The sequence below is a fragment of the Myodes glareolus genome, chromosome 5, assembly GCF_982192425.1.
Source record: "Myodes glareolus chromosome 5, mMyoGla1.1, whole genome shotgun sequence".
NCBI lineage: Eukaryota > Metazoa > Chordata > Mammalia > Rodentia > Cricetidae > Myodes > Myodes glareolus.
The window spans coordinates 68,171,763-68,196,603 of NC_142030.1; the positions used below are offsets into that span (position 1 = coordinate 68,171,763).

The following is a 24,841-nucleotide window of genomic DNA, read 5'->3' on the forward strand; positions in this document are numbered from 1 at the left end:
TGTTCAGAAGGGAGCTGCGCACCTCACACACACACACACACACACACACACACACACACACACACACACACACGTTCCCTCTACCCTACAGAGGCACTGGAGTGTCCTGGGAAGATGCAGGGCTCTCACACTCACCTCTCCAGTTGGTAGAGAAGTCACCATCCTGGGAGACTCTGAAGGCTACTGCAGCAGCCTCCAGCCTTGTCCTTGCATTGGTGTATGAGCCTCCCTCTCTGCTTCCCTGCCCACCAGGATATATTGAGAAAGAGAAATATTGGCTTGGTAAAGCTGAGAGTAAATGGGATGTGGGTCTCTGACGCCGGAGTATATTCCCCATTCACTAACAAAGTGGCTGGCTGGCGCAAGGCGAGGTATTCAGCAGAAGATGGGGGAGGGTTGTTCCTGTGATGGGAGGAAAGGGAGCTGGACTGCCTCTCAAGCACCCCTTTTCCTTCTCCCCCCAGTATTACTGCTGCAAGAAGAGTACAGACGATGAGGATGCGGAGGAGGAGGAGGAGGAAGAGGAAGAACACGACCTTTCCATTCATCCCCGAGCCCCCACCTGCAATGCCTGCAGCTCCCAAGTCCTGGATGGCAGAGGCAACCTGGCACCTCTCACCAGCGAGCCCTGCAGCCAGCCGTGTGGGGTGGCCAGCCACTGCACCACTTGCTCCCCATACCGCACCCCCTTTTACATACGGACAGCTGACATGGTGCCCAATGGGGGTGGAGGCGAGAGGCTCTCCTTTGCCCCTACACATTACAAAGAGGGGGGGACCCCATCCCTCAAATTGGCAGCACCTCAGAGTTACCCGGTGACCTGGCCAAGTTCTGGGCATGAGGCCTTCACTAATCCAAGGGCTATTAGTACAGATGTATAATCCTTTCACCCCAATCTGCACACACCCAACACTGTCCCAGCAGGAGCCGTGGAGTGGAGGGGAACCTCCAGTAGTCCCCCACCAGGAACCGGCTCAGTTTCTCTGGCTTCCATAGCAGAAGGTTCTTCACTAGGATGTGAGCTAGTAAATGCATCAAGGACCGGGGCAGGATCGATGGCCCAGAAGTGGCGACCTAATAAGCCTGCAATGTCCCCAGTTTCTCTCTGACTCTTCCCTCTAACAGTCAAGCTCTACCACACCTCCCAGTAAGCCCAAACCCTTGGCTTCGCTGGGCTGTGCGAAGGAATGCCGGGTAAAGCCTAAGCAAAGGCTCTGGAGGCTTCCAGAGACCGTGGGAAACCAAGTGGGCACGGACACAAAGAAGAAATGGACACAAAGGGAAAGATGAGGACTAGACATTCCAGAATTTGAGAGGAGAAAGAGGAGAAAGTGTTAAAGGAGCCCCCAGTTTTGCTGGCTGGAATTCACCCATGAGATGATTTACACTCTATTTTTTTTTAACTTTATTTGCCTGCTCTGATAGGCATATGAGTTCTGAGAACACCACATCTGCTATCTTGCCCCTCCTCACGAAACACATCAAATTGAGGCCAAGCGCCGTGACACACAGCTGTTTGTGGGGTCACAACCAGGAGAGTCTACACAACCTTGTCTCTCCCCGTCAGTCCTTCCTTATGCCCCCTGCCAGAGAACCTTCCCCAGATTTCAATCGCTGCAGTCCAATAAACCTAGCGAGCAGATCTCACTGATTACCTCGTTCCTCCACGCTTAGCCACAGATGGAGATTCAGCCCTGTGAGGGTGTGTGCATGCCCATTCCTGCACAAGCTCCTCTAGAGGCTGCTGCACCCCTTGAGCATCCATCTGTGATGTGACATTAAGATCAGGACCATTTTATCCCATCAGGGGATGCAGCCTTTTCCCCTGAGTTCTGAGGCGGGGGTCTCCTGAAGGCTGGCTGTGTCTTAGTAATTACACTCCATGTTTGCTTGCCCTCCTTCGGCCCCCTAACCCTCCAGCCTCATGATGATGAGCTATTTTTCTGTCTTACTCTGATCCCCAAGTCCCCACACCTCCCACTTGTCAACTAGCAGTGGCCTTATGGGTTTGTGTTGTTTGTTTATTTGCTTTGTTTTGCTTAGGTGGTTTGGTTTTGTTTTGTTTTGTTTAGTAAGTATGCCTGATAAATTCTCCAGCTACCTCTGTGGCTCAAGGGTCACTGTCCCCACTTCTAAGGGTGTATGTTAATGCCTGCACGTTCCTGAGTCACAGAATGCTGTTGAGGGTGGGGCAGCAGAAGGGCTGGTCTTGCTCCTGAACCCTTGGTTGGCCAGGGTTGGATGGATCCTGGGCACAGGAGTATCTGATGTGGGTTGGAAACCACAAAAGGGGTGGGAGAAAGCCCACAGGATTAGGAAGGGAAATTATTTCAGTTGTTGGTGAAAAGCAAACAAGTCAGGCTAGGGCTGTAGCTCAGTTGGTTGCGTTCTTGTCAGGTCTGCACGAAGTCCCCGTTCCAATCTCCAGCGCCACAGAAACCCAGCATGATGAGGCCCACCTCTGATTCCTTCACTTGGGAGGTAGAGGGAAAAAGATGGTAGTTGTTCAGTCATCCTGGGCTATATTGCAAGTTCAAGGTCAACCTGGGCTCCCTGGGATTCTGTCTCAAAAACAACAAAATGTTTTCCCAAGCCCCTATGGAGCAACCTCAACCGCCAAGCACTGCACAGGAAGGCACTGCAGCAGGGCTGATGAGCTGTGTCTCCTGGTGCAAAGGGATGGCTCCGCAGCTCCAATGCACCCAATCCCGCCATCTGCCCATGGGTTATGCGCAACCCCTTGACTTGCTGCTGGGCCTAGCAGCTCTCCCCACTTCCTCACCACCAGCCCAGTGCCTTGCACTCCTGTGGTTCCACAGCTGTAATTTCTTCCACTCCGAATCGCAGTGCCACCATCATACCAACGCCTGTGGGTAAAGCAGGGCAACCCAGCCGACTCAGCCGACTGTAACCCACTTCCCGACTCGGGGTCTCTGAGTACAAAGGCCCCTTTGCCTTTGCATCTCCTGCAGCTCTCTCGGCTTAACCTACAAGTTCAAGTCTGGATTCCACGTGTCAAAGCGGAGGAGGAACACACCCTTCCCTTCAGCCCACCTCATTCAAGGCACAGGCTCCACCGTAGGCTGCGGGTCACCTGCCCACCTCGTCTCACTGTAGCATCGTGGTCTCCATCCTGGGGAAGGGAAAGCTCACCCAGCTCAACCGTGCGGTCCTTTTAGTTGTGGCGTCTGCACATGAGACACACTCTATACACTTCAAATGGAACCCTGAACAGGAAGAAAAGGAGGAGGAGCCAGGGAATAGCTGGTCCTCTCCACCATCCTCAGCATCACTCCTCTACGGCTGCAGATTTCCTGTCGTGCATCTTTGATAACTTGGAACACAACCAAGTGAATGTCAAAATAAAGGAGAAATTTTAAATAGAAAATCCCAGAGGTATTTCCATCCCTCAGCCAGGGAGGAGGGCCAGGGCTTTAAAGTGAACACTCATTCGAACACCCAAAACATCCATTTTCAACTCCGAAATCTCACTTCCTCTCTAAAGCTCTCATTTTATCACAAGGCTCTTTGCTGAGTCAGCATCCACAACCCAGGAGGATTTCCTGTTTCTTGGGAAAGGGGCTTTAAAAGCCTTAGAGATAAGTTGTGGTTGCAAAGAAAGAGACCACAGTTCCAGCTGTAGTGCCCAGACACGGGGAACTTTGCTGCTAGGAGAGCGAACACACCCAGACAGGAAGTGTGATTGGTTTTTATTCTCACTCAAGGGGTGATCGCTTTTCCCCCCATTGCCTAGAGTCCTCGCAGTCACATTCAATTGACTAGAATTAGTGCACAGGAACTGAAGGAGGAAAGGAAGAGGCCATTGCTCCAAGGGGTCAGGGGTCATTGTTCCAGGCCATAGAGTTCCCAGAATACAGCAGGGCCTTTGTGTAAACAAATATTTTGCCGGGTGGAAAGGTTATTAAAATTTTTGATTAAAAGTCTTGTTTGGGTTGGTCGGTGGTGGCGCACACCTTTAAACCCGGCACTCGGGAGGCAGAGGCAGGCGGAACTCTGTGAGTTCGAGGCCAGCCTGGTCTACAAAGCGAGTTCCAGGACTGTTTCACAGAGAAATCCTGTCTCAAAAAACAAAACAAAACAAAAAGAAAGAAAAAAAGTCTTACTTGGTGGGGAGATAAAAAGATGTGAATTTCTTGTTTTGCAGTATTTATTTGGCAGTTTTTATAGGTATCTTGGCTAAGATGATGAATTCACCAGAGAGCAGTACAACTGATGCCCCCTATTGTTCTTTAAAAGGATAATATGTTGGCGAGTGACCGAGGCAGGCTAGTCCAGGCAGAGGCTGCCACCAGAACGGGCGCAGGTTTCCCGGGCGAGCGGCAGAGCTGGTCCCGCCATGCGGCCCAAAGAGCAGGCCAGATGAAGACTTACAGGACATAATAAATAGACATAAGGGTAAACATAAAGCTGAATATTTATTACTTAAAGAAGAGGGAGACATTTATTACTTAAAAAGAGGGAGACAGAGAGACATAAAGACAAACATAGAGAGAAAAACAGAGACACGTGTGCACACGTTAGGAGACGGGGACAAAAAAAAGTTAAGATGACGACCAGGAGGTCAGAAGTGACTGGGAGTGGGCGTGGTTAGTCCTTAAAGAGACCAGAGCATAAGGAATAACACCCCCCCCCCCCCACACACACACACACGCTTTCCAGGTCTGCGGGCTCCCCACCCCTCTACTTTCGGGTCTAATCATTGTTTCTCAGAAGACTTGACACTGTTACACAACCAGTCCTGGGTGGCATGGGAAGGGGAGAAGGGAGACAGCTACAGTGACTACAAAACAAGAGAGGAGGAATGGAGGCTAGGGAGCAGGTAACTAGCTTCGTACACAAACGGGAAAGGCCAGGGATGAAGCTGGGAGAGATACGTGCCTTTAGTCCCAAGGTACGTGCCTCTAGTCCCAGCACCGGGAGGCAGAGGCAGGCAGGTATTTGAGTTCAAAGGTAGCCTGGTCTACAGAGTGAGTTCTACAGAGAAAAACTCTGTCTTTAAAAAAACGAAATAATAACGAAAGGTCAGGGATGAAGTCAGTGTGTCTGCATTTGTGTTGCTCAAGGGTTTAGAAGAGTAGCTCTCCGCACCTCAGGGCCAAGACTCTTCCTGGGTGGGCTGCCGCTGGGTGGCCAAGGCATTCCTGTGCTAAGACCAGAGCCTTCCTCTAGTATCAGCTGAAGTGCAGTTTTGCCTCAGGGAGAGTCTGGCTTCTGTTCTGCTAACGTGGTTCAGTTCTGAGAACCAGAGAGCCTGAAGCACATTTTTATGGCGCCTGAAAGGCAGAACGGCCTTTACTGTATCAGTCTGGCCTCAGGCTTATAGAGCAACCATGTGGGCTCAGTTGGTTCCCCCCCCCCCCCATGATAACCTAGAGAAGCGATGCCCTGTGTCTCGGGAAGGCAGGAGGACTAGGTGGGAAGGCGGGAAGGCACTGAGAACAGTAACCTGCAGGCCAAGTGCTAGATTTCCCAGGCAGCTTAGAGACAGGAGGCAAAAAAGAGGCCAGTATGACCTGGGGGTGTCAGGGATGGGGGAGGTGGGGGGGGGATAGACACAACAGGAAAGAGGAAAGGTGTCTGCCAAAGGGGAAGGAGAAACTCTGGGTTTGTGTAGAAGGTTTGGGAACTGGGAAGTGCAAACCTGTAGTTTCTCCTCCTGGAGTTGTTTACCCAGAGAAGGCTGCTTTATCTTCAGAATCTGACCTGCCCAGGCTATCAGGATGGGGGTGATTGTGGGAGACTGAGTCTGAAACGGCACTGAGGGGAAAGGCCTGGAGTTTCAACACAGGGGCAGGGGGTTCAACAAGCCTTAGGCCCTAAGGCTTAGTGGGGCAGAGAGTTACTTGGTCAGGGTTTATTCCAACCCTTCAGAGTCCTGATGCCTCTGTAGATCTGTGACATTATTGTTCAGGAAACTTTGTCCTGATGTATTCAGGACAAAAAAAAAATTATTCTGATGACTGATTAAGGAGGATAGTTTCTCATCGACTCCTCTTTTGAGTAGCCCTGACCTGTTCCAGAAATGTAAGGAATGAATATCCTGCCGTGACCCTTGCCGCAACCAAGGAGGAGGTCACATCTCCTTCTGTAAGACTCCCCCCACAATCCTGGGTGTACCGGCTCCCAAAGGGGTCCTTTACCAAACCCTAGAGAGACTTGATTCAGGTCTCAGTGAAACATTTGACCACCACACTTCCTCTCTATTTCGTCACTGTGGACCACCCCTCCCCCACACCCCGTCTCCTACACACCAACCACATCCAGAGTCCAAATAGGTGTGACAGCTCCCATCTACCCAGGAATGGGCACCAGATGCTAGGTAACCAAGACGCCCTGAGAACCTGAGGTCGCCTTCCCTTCTGGGTTTGAACCTAAAATGAAATGTGCCTATGCAGAGGGTGGAAAAATCGCAGGCTCCAGCCCTGGCCCCTTGGCACAAACCGAACCTCTGTCCACTCCTGTCCATCCATGTCAGGGCAGCCCAGGGCTTCTGCCTTGGACTTATTGAGAATTTCATTCTTGCTCCTAAAACTAACAAAAGAGCAGTCCCCTTGAGAGAGTCAATAAATATTTTAAAATTAAACTAAAACCCTCACCTTCTCCTAAGGTCCTCTGAACTCCATCCCCAAACCAAAAGAATGATTAAAAAGACCCACGTCTCAGGCCTCCAGCTATTGAGAATCTCACGGCCCTCTTGGTCCTCGACCTGAATCCCTCTCCCCTTCCTCTCTGTGTTACGAGCTAGGAGACTTCAGCTCCAGGTTCTTTTCGAGTAATATCTATGAGGACTCTGTGCCCTTCTCCCCAGAGAACGATGAGTGACCAGACCAAGCAAGAGAATTGTTTTATAATGATTCTTTACTAGCAACTCCAATATCCAATACATCAATGGGGTTTACAATCTTAATAGGCATGGGGGATTGATAATAGGCAATCACACAGACAATTCAATATCAGAATTATTAATCCTAATAAACCTAATACATAAAACCAATTCATAACTTTAATCTAACCTATCACTTATCCATAAAACACTTCTTAACCTTAATACAACTTATCTATTACTTATCTATAAAACACTTCTTAACCTTAACTTATCCATTAACATTTCCTAGTCTTATCAATTATCCATAAGATATCTCTTAACATTTCACACACTAAACATATATATTAACACGTCTATGCTCTTCTCTTAACATCTCATACATGCACGAAATAGCATCATACGACCTGGTATTCTTCAGCTTAAAAAGGGCTTTTTGAATTTCTTCAGGCTGGACGCCTGACTGCACTGGGGGCTGGATAGCGAGGCTCTACTCTTGACCCCATACTCTGTGTTCGGGAGATAAGGTTCCGATGTCCTGTTCCAGGCTGGTATCGGGTGCTGGATCAATCCTTGACTGCATAGTCTCTGGCCTGGTGCTAGTCTATCTCAGAATGTAGGGCCTTGGGACTCGGCTTTTCGGGTGACCGAGTCTTGGGAGACAAGGCTTTTATTTCTCTACTCTCGAAGACGAAGCTTTGCTCTTGGGATGGCAAAGCGTTCTGAAAGGCAGAGTATCTTGTCTGTTCTCGGGAGACAGACCTTCAATGTCCACTCTCGGGAAATGAGGCTTTATATTCGAGATGCAAGGCGTTAAATGTCTGTTTCTGGGATATGAAGCTCTGTACTCGGGAGACAGAGCATTAAATGTTTAGGCAAGGCGTTTAATATTTCTGCTTTTCGAGAGGCAGGCTTGGAGGATCTCTCTTTCCACGAGGCCAGATACCTGAGCCATTGTGAGAAGTGAGATAACCGTCCTGCTTCAGCCCCCTCTTTTAAGTCAGTTCGAAACTGCCCCTCGCTTGATCCTTCCGATAACCAGGTGTCCTAGGTTATCAGTATCAATTGACCACAGAAGGGTGGGGGTCCCTCTTGTGTGGCAAGATTATTTCGTTACCACGGTTGCTAGGTGCAGCCTCCCCATCTGGCCCTGCCTTCAAGCGGGCAAATGCTCTCTTAATATTTCACTTTAGTAATTTTCCACACCACACACAAGAAGAAATGCTTTCACATTACACCAAGTTGTATTCATTCTTATTCTATAAATTTCCTGTTCTATCTACACTACAGATTCCCCTTTCTTTGTTCATTCAGAGGAATCTGGTTCCATGCTCATTACATCTCTATCCTATTAATAAGGAGAATGAATTAGGCACTGAGAACAGTCAACGGGGAGGAGCCTAAAAGAAAAAAATTAAGAATTTTTAAAATAGATGAACATTGTAACATAAAACACACATAAGGTAAGAAAATTTCAAGATTGTACACACCAATTAAAAAAAAGTCTCCTGTTGGGGACTGGAGAGATGGTCAGGTGGTTACACGCGCTGGTGGTTCAGCATCCACATGGTGGTTCACAGCTGTCTGAAACTTCTATTGAGGCCTCTGGAGGCACTACATGAACATGTACACAGATATACTTGAAGGCAAAACACTCAAACACAAAAACAAAACAAAAATAAATCATTTTATACAGTCTTCTGTGGAGGGCCTGGAGAGATGGCTCAGTGGGTAAGAATGCTTGTTGTGCAAGCATGAGGACCTGGGTTCAAATCCCCAGCACCCATGTAAAAAGCCTGATGTGGCTGAACGAGTACCTGCAACCTTAACACTGCAAGGGCAGAGCTAGAAGGAGCTGAGGAAGAATGACAGAACAGGCTAACCGGCATTTCTCCTCCTACCTCTGTGTGCACAGATAGGCACACACACGGGCACGTGTCTAACCCACAACACACACAAACAACAGACAGACAGAGAGAGAGAGAGAGAGAGAGAGAGAGAGAGAGAGAGAGAGAGACCTATGGAGAAAGAATAAGGAAAGGCAAGGGGACAGAAATTAAGTCTTTCCAATTTATTCCTTATTATGCCACTTTGGTTTTGTTGCTGTTGTTTTGAGTCAGGGATCACATGTAGCCCAGGTGGTCAGGCTGGATGGTGCACGCCTTTAATCCCAACACTCGGGAGGCAATAGCAGGTGGTTCTCTGTGAGTTTGAGGCCAGCCTGGTCTATGCATCCAAGTTCCGGGACACTCAGGGCTACATAGACTATCCCCCCTCCCCAGACACAAACAAACAAACAACCTGTGTAGCTGAACACAACCTTGAACTCCTGACCCCCTTGCCTCTGCTCAAGGACTAGGATTGCAGCGTACACCTTCATGCCCTGCTTTTTTTTTTCCTCTTGTCAATTTACATTCCAAAAGATTTTTCCAAGTAAACTGATATGAAAACCATCCCCGCAAAGTGGGAGTGCATGCTGGGTCATCTCACACAGACTCACACGGGAAAGATGTGTGGCGTGAGCCAAGCATGGCCCTGTGGGAGAAGCTGCGGTGCTCAATGCCGTCTGGAGTCAGAGTATGACTGGCACTAAGGCTCTCTGATACCTCTAAACAGGAAGAGAGACAGTTTTTCTTAAATTTATTTATTTATCATGTATACAATATTCTGTTAATGTGTATGCCTGCAGGCCAGAAGAGGGCACCAAATTACAGATGGTTGTAAGCCACCATGTGGTTGCTGGGAATTGAACTCAGGACCTTTGGAAGAGCAGGCAATGCTCTTAACCTCTGAGCCATCTCTCCAGCCCCAGGAAGAGAGACAGTTGTCTCACTCACAAGACCAAGGGCAGAAGACCTGGCTGGAAAAACGGGTATCAGATAACACGGGTCTGTACTGTATGAATTCAAAAATATTTCTTGTAGCAGCAAAAGAAAAATCACCCCAAATGTGTATTTTGGACCATTTTGAAGTGTACATAGGATGCCATGCCACGGGTTTACAATATTGAGCGGCCATCACCACGATCCTTCCAAAGCTACTCTGGCTCCCAAAACTCTCCAGACATTAGTCTTAGAATTACCTTATTTAGATCTAGTTTTAAACTAGACTCTTTCTCTCTGTCCCGGCAGAATGGGGCTGGCTCTACAAGCCCAGAAGAAAGCAGAGTGGCAGGTGTCATTATCTCTACTCCCCACATGAAATCTGGCTTCAGCTGAAGACAGTTCTACAGCCTACCCACATGCACAGAGCAGGGAGACCTGAGCAGGCAGCTTACTGAAGATGAAAAAGGAGTTGGGGTAACAATGGACAGACTCGGATATGCATATAGGACAGAGATGCCCAGAAGACAAGCTGGAAGTGCAAGGCTGTTTGCCAGACAGTGGGATGTGCCCTCCTTCCTAGTCTGTGGGCACACTGAGGTCCTGGGCAATGGCGTGGATGACAGATGACTCAGGCAGGCCAGAACTTACGGGTCTCCAGGGAAAAGCCCCCCGTTAATGTCCAAATACCACCACTTTTCTTCTCACTGCCTCCACGGTCTTCTCTCCAGAAATCTCTGCCCCAAAGACCCTCCTTATAGTTCCTAGACTGGTAGAGTGGAAGGCTAACCATGTGGATGCTGGGAACCAAACCTGAGTCCTCCCCAAGAGCAGCAAGTGCTCCTAAACCCCAAGCCAACTCTCCAATCCCTAGCTTATCTATTTTTGTTGTTTGCAGATTTAGTATCAATCCAAATGAAAACTCGAAACGACATCTCAGGAAATAGTCTCATTGTATTATTATATTGACAGTTCATCTATCTTTAAGCTATTTTTATTTATGTGTATGTTTGTCTATTTTTATTTATGTGTATGTTTGTGCACGAGGGTATCAGGCCCCCTAGAGCTGGAGTTGGATGACTGAGCTACCAAATGTGGTTGCTAGGAATTGACTCAGCACACACTCCTACTTTTCAGGGATGGTTTTCATATCAGTTTACTTGGAAAAATCTTTTGGAATGCAAATTGACAAAAACACAAACAAGCAAACAAACCAGTAGGGCATGAAGGTGTATGCCTGCAACCCTCTACAATCCCAGACTCTACAAGTGCAGAAAGCGGCCTTAACCCCTGAGCCATCTCTGGAGCTCCTGATAGTTCATGCCTCCACCAGGGCTATCTCAATAGAAGGGCTTAGTTTTGCTTTATTTTAAAGTTTTTAACCGTCTCAACTTTGAATATATTACCTAGGAATTCGACTACTACCCAGTTTGTGTTTGGGAGTAGATACGTAAAGTTCTAGCCTTTCAACTTAAACTCTTAAAAAATAATCCCCCCTGCCCATGCTGCTCCTTCACTGTAACTATTTGGACCGCATGTAGAAAGCCCTGTTCTCTGCTAGCAGCCTCGTCTGCACTCTGGTTATTGAAAGTTAAGTTATGCTACCCCCTGAAAATGTTTTCCTAAACTACAAGAATCAAATAGGAAATTGGTCAAGAAACACCATGGTCTGAGCTTAGGGTCAAGAGGAGGGCTCAACACCACCAGAGGAAGCGCAGGGAGGGCCAGAAGGAGGGATTCCGGGGCTTCTACTCACTCATTCTGGTTTGGCAACATTCTGAGCGAATTTTTCCTTTTTTTCTGCAGTGTGCATGTGTCCTTCCCCAGGTATAGTCCATCTTGTTATTTGAGACAGGTCTGGAGTGTGACAGTGGACTAGACTGGCTGGCCCTGGAGCCCCAGGCATCTGTCTCTTGCTTTCTCAGTGCTGGGCTAACCAGCCTTTGCCACTACACCCAGCCTCTTCTTCTTAAACAGGTGTTGTGGAGAGTGAACTCAGGTCACTGTGCTTCCAAGGCACGCATTTTACCAGCTGAGCTACCACTCCAGCCCCAAGGCTGGTGTGTGTGTGTGTGTGTGTGTGTGTGTGTGTGTGTGTGTATCAGAGATCGATGTCAAATGTCTTCCTCAACTGCACCCCACCTTTTTTGAGAGGGTCTTTCAATCTAGAATTTAGAGGTTCAGCTGGGCTAGTTGGTCAGTGAGTCCCAGAAGTTCCTCCCTTCCTAAGAACTGGATCTACAGATACGTGCTGCCATGCAGTTGCGTTTAGATTTATTTGCATGTGTATGTATCTTAGTGTATGCCTGGTGTCAGATCCCTGGGTGTCAAGACTCCATTACTTGCAAGCAGCCCAACTTGCCCTGTGTGCGCTGATCCAAACGCCAGTCATCACGCTTATGCAGCAAGCGCTTTCCTAAACCGTCTTCCTGGCCCCTAAGTTGAACACAAACCACCTCCCTACTTCCAGCATACAAGATGCTCGACTCACACACAAATTTAACACATCCCAGTCGGCATACCCCACGTTTGGAACAACTCCCAAGGCTGTTTCTTATTTCACTCTTCCCCACGTACGGTGGGAATAGATGGCTACACAATCACCACCGAGTGTTCAGGCACACAGTACCTCTTCACTGACGGCCACCAACACCACTTGATGCTTCCAGGAGACTCCTGACCCTTCCCACCACTAACGGCCACAACGCCCGTTTCTGTAACTCTTGTATTTTGGAAATTTTAGTCAAAAAGAAGTCAACTAGGAAAAATTAAGGAAATTTATTTGTGTATCAACCAGAAATTGATTTGAATAAGGCACAGTCAACATTATCAATACGGAAACATATGCAAAAAGCAGTCATGGAGGCACGAGCAGGTCTCACATCAATACTGTCAAAGCCATTAAATTGGTAAATACATTAAAGGCAAAATTGGTGGTCAGGAAATCTTGGTTAGACAGAGAAAGAGTGCTGGTGAAATCATCTTGCTGCGGTATCCTCACATTCACAGGCCACATCTGTCAGTCACAGCCTAACATCAGAGCTCACAAGGCTCAATACAAACCAAGGGCTGCAAGACAATGCTCTATCATCAGCCAGCTGTTGGGCCACAGGCCGAGCCTCACTACCCTAAGCCTGAGGGCTTCCAGGTAAAATTTACTAAAATTATTTCAGTGGTAACAACTCTCTAGAACTTCTTAATCTCTGAAAGTTTTTTTTTTTTTTTTTTTACCTGAAAGGGAAAAATCCAAGTCCAAATAGTTTCTAATTCTCGCCCTGCTTGATTCTTGGTATTACTCAAGAAAGGATTCCCATTAAACAAACAAATAATGTGTGTGTGTGTGTGTGTAAATATGTACGTATGGTGATATTAAACTGTGACGTTCAAACATGACGTTTGCTGTCATGTAGCCGCAAATTTTCTAAGTCAAGCAAATTATCACAAATAAGAAAAATGTGAAGAACAATGCACTAGAAGGCAGTACATCAGATAATAGATTGTTTTCCTTTTTTTTTTTTTTTTTTTTTTTGGTTTTTGAGACAGGGTTTCTCTTAAGGCCTGCCCTGGAACTAGCTCTTGTAGACCAGGGTGGCCTCGAACTCACAAAGATCCACCTGTCTCTGCCTTCCGAGTGCTGGGATTAAAGGTGTGTGCCACCACCACCCAGCTCAGGTTAGATTTTAATTATATGTACATTTTAAAATATATTTTTGTTTAAAAAGTAATTACATGAAGCTGGTGTAGTAGCACACTTCTATAATTCTATTATGTAGAAGTTAGAAGTCTAAGGCCTGAGAACCACTGGTTTGGGCTATGTAGTTGGATTCTGTATTAAAAACAGAAAATCCTTTGTTTTGACCCCAAATAAATATATTATTCTTTTCAAAATAATTTTTAAAAGGTCTGGGGATGTAGCTTAGTGGTAGAGCACTTTCCTTGAACATTAAGGCCCTGAATTCAATCCCCAGTACTGAAAAAAATTAAATAAAAAAAAGGGTTTTGAAATAGTGGATAGAAAACTGACAAGTCTCAGTTGATTGCACTAATGTATAGAATGAAAAGTATTTTAACAGTCGACAGTAAAAAAAATGAAATTAATTAAATTTTAGAAATGTATTATATCCTAAATTTATGTTGACAGCAAATTATGTAAAACTATATTCAACCAAATGAAGAAACTTGTTCCACCCATGATCTGAGCCATGGACACAGACCGCATACAAACACTTTAGACTGGTTCCTCTGCAGTCTGAGGTAGCACAGGTCAAAGGCCAACACAAAGTTCTGAAGGCACCCTTGGTTTTCTGTGAAGTGATACTTGGATAAGGGCTGAGATTAAAGCTAGGTATGGTGGCATACACCTATAACCCCAGCACTCAGGGAACCGAGGCAGGAGAAATTACTCTAACTTCAAAGCCCCCTTGGCCACAGAGTGAGGACCAGGACAGCCAGGGCTATACAACAAGCCACTAGCTTTCAAAACAAACAAATAGAAGTCTAGAAATACAGAAACAAATAATATCACACAGATTTTTCTCCAGTCCCTGTGTTTTACACTGGGTCGACACTCAAATTCCATTCACTATGCTTAAACTTTGTGTTTAGGGTCTTTTCTCAATCTATTGCAAGAGTCCTTCAGAATCGCAAATGCACCATTTCTTCCTGTGTTCCTCCACCCTAGTGCAGGAAAGGCTCTGTCCAAAGCCAGTCTATGATCTTTCTGTGACAAACACTTTCAGATCACTCCCTACCCCAGGTCTTTGTGAGCCTTTTAGCTATCAATAGACATCTTCTTAGTGTTCCCTAAACTCCCTCCACACTCAATTACTTAACTTCTTAATTATATACATGATCTCATAGCAGCAGACGAGTCAAAACCTAGTGCAAACTTCCAGGGCTATTCCTGTCCATGTAATGGAATAGACCTTTGTGGATGGGGTTATTTTACTAGAGTTTTACTTTAGCGTTTGTGTGTGGATCAGCAGCTATTGGCCCCAGGCTAAGAATCACAGGACCACAGGATGTGCCGTTGGCCACAATCTCTCTTTCTCTTCCCTATGTAGAACATCCTCTTGCATTTCTCCAATTCCTTCCCTAATGGCATTTCTAACTAGCTGTCAAGAAACGAACGTGATATCCCACCAGAGAACAGCAAATCCCATTTGGTAAAGTTATGCCAGTAGCTGACACTGACGTCTCGTCTGAAACGGCACTCAATGCTCATCACAGACAGTTGAGACATTCCAGCCAGCGGCAGCAGAAGCAATGAACAGAAATGAACCAGCCAGAGCCTGTGCCTCTACAGTCTACAGTATAGTAGGCCTTCTGTAGGTCTCTACTACCCTCTACAACCAACCTCACTTCATCTCCCTACTCATAAGCTCTACCACTTTCACCTCTTCCTACCTGAGTTTGTATCTTTAGAATATGCTTTTCACTTCATCAGTGGTTTTCAAACTTCCTTCTCAGTGAAACTTAGTACCACTGAAATCTTAACAGAGAACCCCAAATCCATTTGCCAAGAGCAGAGATGTTCTCATGTGAAGCAAGGGGCTGCTGGTGGGCACAGAGAAACGACACAGCCAGTTGGGATTTCCTCACCTCCAGGGACTCCTACCAACTACTACATTGCTTCTAATGCTCAGGAACACTTTCTTTTAACAAAGCCGTCTTTCCCTCAGCTCATTAATGGAATAAAAGCAGACATGCACCAAGTTTTTATGTAGGATTTGGAGGGTAATTTTAGCTTCCTGTTTTCATCTATTCAAAGTGCAAATCTGTGTAAGACACAACCCCACAACTAAATTATTAAAGTGAATCTTAAAAATACTAAATAAGTGGCAGAAGAGTTCCCTGAAATTATTGGAATTACTAGTCCGAGGCTCTTTGGAGTCCTCCCAAGGCAGTGGTCATGCTCCAGTTCCCCTGAAAATCAGATCTTCCTATGCAGTGATTCTGCCCATGGAGATTTAAACAACCCTTCAGTGTTATGATTCATGTTGGATTTTAGGCCTGATTTGCTTAAAAAGGCAAAGAAAACCAACCAATTGTTGGCTTTATCAAAGTTTAGTCTAGAAAGCGTTCATAAAAGTAAAAAGAAAAAGAAGAAGAAAGCTGCTTTTCCCAGCTGTCCCCTCCCACATGCTAACCACCTCCCCCAGGGGATGGGAGCTGGGCTGGGCCAGGCTTCACAGAAGGCAGCCGTGCTCTTCTATGTTCTTGACGGGCTGGACGGGCAGCACCAGGTGTGAAATGCGACTCCACAGCCCACTTAGTTTGTCTGAGTCCATGTGGCTGAAGGAGCTTGGCGTTTCAGAGTTGGTGAACTTAGCCCAGAGTAAATCCCTCACTTTCTCTTCTGTTTCCCTGGGGCTTACGCTTGCTGCTAATGTCTCCTCCTCCAGCAGGACGGTCAGGACGAGGGCCACGTCTTTAAAGGCTGCGTTCTCATGGTCGCAGTACTTGTAGAAGATCAGGGTGGAGCCTGCAGGAAGGGATTCGAAGCGGTGGACGACGGCAGCCTTATGGCCATTCTCAAATCCATCGCTAAGCTCCAAGTCCACCCACAGCTTGACAGTGTCACTGTCCTGCAGGGCTCTTTCGGCTCCATCTATGGAGACAGCAGACACTTTCTGGGAAGAGGTGTAGGCGTTGGCAACATGGTGGCTCAGACACTTGAGGGTCTCCTGTCCCTCTCGAGCGGCTGTAAAGATGATGGTGGCAGGCTCAGTGGGGCTTGAGGCATTGAGGTGCTTCTGGAGAAACTTCCGTCCTCGCTGCCACAGAAAGGAACTCTGACCTGGAAATTGATCCTTCAGCTGGCTAAACTGAGCCAGGAAAGCCTCCAGGGCTGCGTTCTGGGGCGCTTGCTGGGCCGGGGAGAAATAGTAGCTACTAACGGAATGTAGCACAAAAGCCACAATCAGGAAGCCGAGAAACACAGGACCTGATCAATGAGAAGATAACAGAAAACGAGAACGTGAGTCAGAAACAATGCTTGTCCGGTGAGCAGAAATGAAACACAGGTACTATCAAATCTTCTGGCAATGTTAAGTTCCCTTTGCCTGACTCTCCTACATTTTCACACTTAATGTCTAACAGAAGCAGAGGCAGGAGGATCGTCAAGAATTTGAGGTCAGTATGGTCTACACAGAAAGAAATAAAACACAAAGTCTGACAGAAATACCTTCTTTAATCTCTTGAAGATACACCATCCATGTCAAAGTTGTTCATATACTTTGCTGCCGTCAAGGATGCCTTTGAAAGGCATCCTGAGAACTTTCTCCCACTTTCTAAAGTACACACTGGGTAGGGCAGAGCATTCTACAGCCAAAAATGACCCACACAGGGTGGTACACCACATGTCAGCACGTGGGAGGACAGACTGTAACGCCTGCCCTTCACATGGAGATTCAGTCTCAAAGGGGAAAGCAAACAACTTGAGTATGTGATCTGAGACATCAGCAGCCTCTGACTGGAGAGGCAGCTTCTGGAGGCTGAGGCAGGAACACGGCCATGTGTCTGAAAGAGTCCTGGGCTGCATGAACCCCAGTCAGGACTACTTGGAAAAGCCCTGCCTTGACCAAACAAAACAAAGCAAAAGGCAGCTTCAGTTTCTTGTCTTCTATATAGTCTTTTCAGCCTCTAGCAAGGTAGCTCAGTTATTCAGTGTTTGGTGAGCGTATACAAGGCCCTATAATTCAGTCCCCCACTAGGGGTCGGGGAGAAGCAGCAGATTTTCTAACTGTGAGAATTTCTATCTGTTAAACAAAATATTAAACAGTAGCCCTGAAGGAAAAACTTTACAACTTTACTGCTCTATTTTATTGAATTTACCAAACATATATATAATTAAAGTTAAAACGAAATGAAATAGCTTCCTAGGCATTTTCTCTGAGGATCTGTGAATGTAGTAGAATTAGGTTGTTCTCACCATAGCTCCAGAGACTCCTGCTGTCTGTCTTCCTCAGTCTTTCCTGTGCAGCCTCTTCCTTTTCCCTCACTGACTGCGTCTCTTCTTCAGGACTTCCATCCTCTAGGGTGAGAAGGAAACTTGTTTGTAGACAGTACACCATAAAAGTGAGTAGTGTCTTTTACCTCTAACCCAATTAGAAGACAGGATTTCTATACTTTGCAAGTTTTCCTTTTATGAAGCCAAAATTGCCAATTAGTTCTCCACCACCCCCACTCCCACCCCCCTTGCCAACATGCACACTACATTCAAACCACAGTTTTATTTTCCTATCCACAGTGAACCTCTACAATGGTGAAATTGTACTTGTAGATAATGGTCCAACCAATTGCATTCATCATTTGTTCGTTCATTCATTTATTCATTCATTCATTTTCTCACTCAAAACCTATTCATAAAGTTGTACCTATGTGTTGGATGCCAGAGAAATACAAAGAAAGCATGAGCTAAGCGCTTCGGTCCAGATATTCTGATGGGAATGCATGAGACATACTAGGTATCGGGGGTCTGCACTAGAACCTCTAAGTCCTTGATGAACACTACTAGAATGTGGGCATTTCAGACTGGTCTCTTGGGTGAGCAGGCTGTGCATGCTGTGATCCTGGACAGAGAACAATCACTATGAGTCTGAGGTCAGCTTGGGCTACAGAATGGGATACTATCTCAAAACAAGAGCAACAACAAAGACCAACCAAGCATCATCATGTGTGTATTCATGTTGATTTATACACATTTACCTATTGATTTACACGATATTTTGTTTTACAAAGGACAAGAAAATTGAAAATTTTCAATTGAAAATAATAAATTAAATAGAGTCATAAGAAATAAGATTTTTTTCTTAAGTTGTATTTCTTTTTTGTTATATTGCATTAATATAAACAGCAAATAAAAATATTTTAAAATGTAGTTTGTAGGACTGAAGAGATGGCTCAGTGATTAAGAGCACTTGCTGCTCTTCCAGGGTCCAAGGTTCAATTCCCAATATCTGCATGGTGGCTCACACCATCTCTAATTCCAGTTTCAGGGGAACTGACATTCGCTTCTGACTACCTTGAGTACCTGTCATGCACATGATACACAGACATACTTGCAGGCAAAACATCTATAAAAAGGCAATTTGTGGGCTATAAGATATCTCAGTGGAGCTGGGCAGTGGTGGTGCACGCCTTTAATCCCAGCACTTCGGAGGTGAAGGCAGGCAGATCCTGTGAGTTCAAGGCCAGCCTGAATAAGAGCTAGTTCCACGATAGACTCCAAAATACAGATGAACCAAGGTTCAAAAAAAGAAGAGAGAGAGAGAGAGAGAGAGAGAGAGAGAGAGAGCTCAGTGGATAACAGTGACTTGCCTGATAACCGAAGTTAAAATTCCAGAAAAGCTGAATAGATTTATGCAAGTTGTCCTTTGACATCCATGAAGTACATTGTGGCATCTGCACACACACGAATACACACACACACATAGACACTGATACACACACTCACACATAGACGCACATACAAGAAACTAAAGAAAATGGAAATGTACAGACAGCAAGTAAATGCAGTGACTGAGCTAGCGTAGGAGGCTGGAGACCTCACTCCAGGTCCTCCACTGTCCCAGGGAAACACAGGCAGGGTGACAGCAGCTCAGAGAGCCTCTCACCTGGCACAGGCAGTCGCCTCCTCAGGCGGTCCTGGCTCCCTGGGCCTGCACTGGGATAACCACAACTTGGGCCATCGGTGGAGTCTGCAGCAAGAGGCTCCTGGGCAGCTTCCCATCTGTCTCCTGCTCCCTCAGGGACAGCTGCAGTGCGATGTCCCTGCTCTGTGTCCTGAGAGCCTGGGATGCTCTTGTGCTCTGCTTTATCCATGGAACGCTTGTCTGACGTCGTCTCCTCTGAACTCTCTGACCTGTCACCTGTGTCTGCATGCTCTTGACCTTTGGCCCCTGCCTCATGAGGGTCATTCTTGAGATCAGAGGCAGGAGGTAGGGTCTGGGCTTCTCCAGGGTCACTCGGTGAGACTGTGGTGCCCTGTGCTTGAGAGTGGACTGTGGGATCGTTTTCTAAATCCTTTTGTGAGTCTAGTGAGATAAAAATGTTTTATTTTAAATACTTTACCCATAGTTTTATACTCTAACAGGTCTGCAATTACTTACACACACACACACACACACACACACACACACACACACACACATTTTTTCCTTTCCATGATTTATAAGGCATTTTTCCTAAACATTAATTCTCTGAGCTCCTACCAAGGGTAAAACAAGTTGTCCATGCTAATAAAGCTAATAGCGAATACTGACGTAAAGCAACTGTAAAAGCTAAAGTAATGCTTTATAATAATAATAACAGTAATAATAATAAAAGCTATACTAAGTATACCCTCTTAAGCCAGGGTGGTGGCACACACCCTACTGTAACCCTAGCCCTTAGGAGGCTGAAGCAATAGGGTCATGAGTTCAAAGCCAGCCTGTGTCACAAAGATCAACTGTCAACAAAAAGGTGTATTTTTTTCCTGCATTCTCCCCTCACTTTCCCCTTCCCTTCCCATCATTTTACTGAAGCAAGTTCTCAACATCTCACGATTTTAGATAAAACACTAGGATATACATCTCTAAAGAGATAAGGATTCTTAGAAAAAAATAATTGTAACACTTTTACTGTATTTAAAAAGGAATAATTTCTTAATATCACCAAGTACAGGTCATCCGCACTTCCCCAGCTGTCTCATGAACTTCATTTTGTTTCCTCTACAGTGGTAGGATTGGCTCCAGGGCCTTTTGTGTGCTAGGCAAATGCCTACCACTTAGCTACATCCCCTGCCATGGCAGGCAGCGAGATCAGGATTGTGTTGCAACAGTCCAAGATGGATGTTAAGTCCTTGGGGCTTGTTATACTGTCCTGCTTTTAAACATCTAACAACGTCTTTAATGAAAAGGTTAAGGTAGGGGCCAGCAAGAGGGCCCAGCAGACAAGGGCACTTGTTGCCAGCCTGACAACTCAGGCTTGAACCCTGAGACCCACGTGGTGGAAGGAGGGAACCAGCTCCTGCAATCTATCCTCCGACCTTCACACTCACCCGCGTTGTGGGGTAATCTTATCGTACACTGTGAAGATGCGTCACTCTGCTGAGCGGCCAATAACTAGGCAGGGTTTCCAAACAGAGAGGACACTGAGAAGAAGAAAGGTGGAGACGCAGGAGATGTGGAGAAAGCTGGAAAGCAGAATGGACAGGATGGAGACGAGGCAAACGAGCCTCGGGGCAGCACACAGATTAATAGAAACGGGTTAAGTTAGAAGAGCTAGCTAAAAACAAGCCGAAGCTATCGGCTGGCCGAGCTTTCATAATTAAGAATTAGTCTCAGCCAGGCGGTGGTGGTGTACACCTTTAATCCCAGCACTCAGGAGGCAGAGGAAGGCAGATCTTTGTGAGTTCTAGACCAGCCTGGTCTATAAGAGCTAGTTCAAGGACAGGCTCTAAAGTTACAGAGAAACCCTGTCTCAAAAAACAAAACAAAAAACAAGAAAAAAAAAAAAGAGTAAGTCTTTGTGTCACGATCTGGAAGCTGGCTGGTGGGCAGAGAAAGACTGGCTACACAGACACATACAAAAATAAATAAAATGTAAAACAAAACAAGAAAAACCCTGATGTTCTGAAAAATCTATTTCACTCTTGCCTATTCTATAGCACATACTCCATACCTCCATGTCTCCTGGTGTCTCTACCCTCCTTCTTCCCAGTGTCCTCTGTGCCTGGAAACTTCCTAGTTATTGGCTGCTCAGCTCTTTATTAAACCCAGCAGAGTGATGGATCTTCACAATGTATAAGATTATCCCAAAATGCGGGTGAGGGCATGTAAAGGTCAGAGGATAGTTTGCAATAGTTGGTTCCTGCACATACCCATAGACACACATACACACAGACACATTCACTCACACATAGACACACATACAAGAAGCTAAAGAAAATGGAACGTGCAGGCAGCAAGTAAATGCAGTGACTGAGCTAGCGTAGGAGGCTGGAGACCTCACTCCAGGTCCTCCACTGTCCCAGGGAAACACAGGCAGGGTGACAGCAGCTCAGAGGGCCTCTCACCTGGCACAGGCAGTCGCCTTCTCAGGTGGTCCTGGCTCCCTGGGCCTGCACTGGGGTAACCACAACTCGGGCCGTCGGTGGAGTCTGCAGCAAGAGGCTCCTGGGCAGCTTCCCATCTGTCTCCTGCTCCCTCGGGGGCAGCTGCAGCGCTGCTCCCCAGCTGGGCATCTCCTCTTCCCCCCTCGCTGCTTTGAGAGCAGTGAGGATCCAGATGCAGGGCCTCTCCACCCAGGTGTTCCGAGGGGTGGCGATGCCCCTGCTCTGTGTCCTGAGAGCCCGGGATGCTCTTGTGCTCTGCTTTATCCATGCAATGCTTGTCTGACATCGTCTTCTCTGAATTCTCTGACCTGTCACCTGTGTCTGCATGCTCTGGACCTTTGGCCCCTGCCTCATGAGGGTCGTTCTTGAGATCAGAGGCAGGAGGTGGGGTCTGGGCTTCTCCAGGGTCACTTGGTGAGACTGTGGTGCCCTGTGCTTGAGAGTGGACTGTGGGATTGTTTTCTAAATCCTTTTGAGAGTCTAGTGAGATAAAAATGTTTTATTTTAAATATTTCACCCACAGTTTTGAATTCTAACAAGGTCTGCAATTACACACACACATACAGACAGACAACTCAGGTTTCATCCCTGAGTCCTATATGGTAGGGAGAAGCAATTCCTGCAAACAGTCCTCTGACCTTCACATGCACTCATGCACATGTAAAAATAAAAAAAAGTTGATGACCTCTTTTTCTTATGAAAAAGCTATTTGACACGTATGTGTTCTATACCACACAGACACACATACAGAAGCAGGATGAAGACTTTATTTTATGAGAGAACCCCTACAAATCACAGGTTTTTTTTTAATAAATAGAATTCTAAAGATGAGTCTACCATCTTTTCAAAAGATGCACAGCATTTTGTTTTAAAAACATCTCCTATTACTGGAATCTACATTTATCTTTCTTATGTTATAATTAGATTTGATATTACATCAAAATCAGTAAATAAGAAAAAGGTAAGAATAATAACAAACTAACCCACTGAATTATAACTTTCGACTTCAGAACTTAAGGTCTTGGTCATCGGAGACATTCTTTCTTAACACAGCCCCCGTTTCCTACTGCCCATACTTTGCACTATGAGGACTAGTCTCACCTTCCACAGGGTCCCTGCAGCCACTGTCCGTCATGTTTGTGTCCTGGCTCTCCAAAATTTGGGACCTCTTTTTAGTGTCTGTGTTGTGTTGTAGAGATACCTTGTTTTCTTCTTGTCTCAAGTTCCAACAGACTCATGCTTCCCAAGGAAGCAAGAACCAAGGAATATATACAGTGACTAAAATAAAATGAAAAACAAACGAACAGTTAAATGACTTCATCAATTCAAATGCAAAACAGCAATTTCAACTCTGAATACAGTCTCTTTGGTCTTGTGTTGCTTTCCGGCTTTCAGAAGCATCACATCCCAACCCCAGACTGCAAAGAAGAAAACTCAGAAGACTAGGAATCTATTACAGATGCCACCACCTTCTAAAACGCTCTCAGATATTTTCAAGAGTATAGGAAAGGACCAAGGGACCCGAATCTTAAAGAGAATACTTTGAATTAAAGCACAAAATCCTTCTAAAAACAGCTGTAGAGGCAGAGGCAGTCCCTGAATTTCTCGTGCTGGCGGTCTCTGGCCCATGTTTTTCTCTCGCATCATTCAGATCAGAATTGCTCGCTAGGGTAAGTGCTCAGGTGCTGCCTGCAAGCTACAAACTGCCCGCACACGCAGCAAGCGCACATCTGCCATCTTATGGAGACACAGAACCATTCATCCCATGTCCTTGTGGTGTTCGGAGAAGACAAGTACAAACCTTACTCAAAAGGAACAAAGTCGGGAGCCAGTTTTAGGCCAAGACAAGTCATTGTAAAGTTCAGTTTTACTGTTGAATATAATTTGTTCGGTAAGTTACTTAACCTTCATTAGAGCCTAGTAAAGGGTTACACTTTCTGACAGCCTATGAGATGCAGAGCAAAGCGGGCTTCTTGGCATGTTTTCCATAGTACTCTCAGCTAATAACATTCCAACTCAACCACACTATTGTAGTGTCCAGTGTATAATAAAACTCTATATAGTGCTTCAAAAGCATATCTAAAATTTTATGACGGGTGAGACAGTTCAGCAGGCCAAAACATTCGCCTCCAAAACTTGATAACCAAGATCTAGGGATAGGCACAAGACCCAAGGTTTAATCCCCAACATTGTAAATAAAATACAAAACAGAACAGACAGCCTAAGATTGAATACCAGTCTATGTAGTAAGAGAAAACCTCCTTCCATGGGTTACCCGCCAACTGCAATGATGTAACGTGGCACAAACACATAAATGGGAAACATTCTTTAAGAAAATGAATGCGTGTGGTATACAAACTGGAGGGAATGGACACCCAGGAACACCTAGGTGCAGGTCCCTCTCTCTGCTGCTCTGAATATTTAGGAGTGTCTCAAATTTAAAGGTGCCTTCTCTGCTTTCTCTCTCCAAGCTCTTAAAGACACTCCAGCGCGCGCGCGCGCGCGCGCGTGTGTGTGTGTGTGTGTGTGTGTGTGTGCACAGGTTCTCATACATGCTGAGCAAGTATTTCTACCACTGAGCTACATCCCTAGCCCTCAGCATATCTCCCTCCTTGGTTGTTGAGAGAGCGTCTCTACAGAGCCCTAGCAGGCCTAGAACTTGCTATATAGCCCATGCTAGTCCTAACCTTGCAGCAATCCTCCTGCCGAGTACTGGGATCAGAGGCATCTGTTCCCACACCCAGTCTATAACAGAGAGGAGAGTTTTCTAGTATATTATTAACAAATGAAAAACAAAAAGAGTATGTTAAGGATGTAGGTGTAGCTCAGTGGCAGACTTGCATAGCACGTGCAAGGCCCTGGATTTAATTATCAACACCACATTAAAAAATTATAGCAAAAATATGTCAAATGATCCCATTTACAGGAAAGTCTACATTAGGCAAATGAAAGAAAAACCAGCTAGTGGTTGCTGGAGGAAGACGGGCGGACTAGAAAACAGCCTGAGGGAAACAGGAGTGACCATGTTGTTTGTCATCAAACTTAAAGCCTGCGTACTTAACTGTGTGCCTTTTACTC

General features: G+C 46.0%; 2 protein-coding genes across 14 annotated transcripts in view; one reads left to right on the plus strand and one right to left on the minus strand.

Annotated features, from left to right (window-relative positions):
• Positions 1-3,388, plus strand: part of LOC125391717 (protein FAM163A) — a 78,919-nt gene extending 75,531 nt beyond the window's left edge. For all 9 annotated transcript variants that reach the window (XM_085688073.2, XM_085688075.2, XM_085688068.2 and 6 more), the window contains one exon: positions 465-3,388. In XM_085688073.2, coding sequence (XP_085544199.1) covers positions 465-881 — 417 coding nt within the window. In that variant the 3' untranslated portion in view covers positions 882-3,388. The remainder of the gene's footprint in view (positions 1-464) is intronic.
• A 9,041-nt stretch (positions 3,389-12,429) lies between these two features.
• Positions 12,430-24,841, minus strand: part of LOC125391593 (torsin-1A-interacting protein 2-like) — a 35,268-nt gene continuing 22,856 nt past the window's right edge. For 4 of the 5 annotated variants that reach the window (XM_048420980.3, XM_048420979.3, XM_048420977.3 and 1 more), the window contains 5 exons: positions 22,865-23,041; positions 21,725-22,243; positions 19,284-19,703; positions 17,600-17,701; positions 12,430-16,612 (listed from right to left, as the gene is read on the minus strand). In XM_048420980.3, coding sequence (XP_048276937.3) covers positions 15,855-16,612; positions 17,600-17,701; positions 19,284-19,703; positions 21,725-22,243; positions 22,865-22,898 — 1,833 coding nt within the window. In that variant the 5' untranslated portion in view covers positions 22,899-23,041 and the 3' untranslated portion in view covers positions 12,430-15,854. The remainder of the gene's footprint in view (positions 16,613-17,599; positions 17,702-19,283; positions 19,704-21,724; positions 22,244-22,864; positions 23,042-24,841) is intronic. The other variant, XM_087906396.1, reaches the window with a different exon arrangement.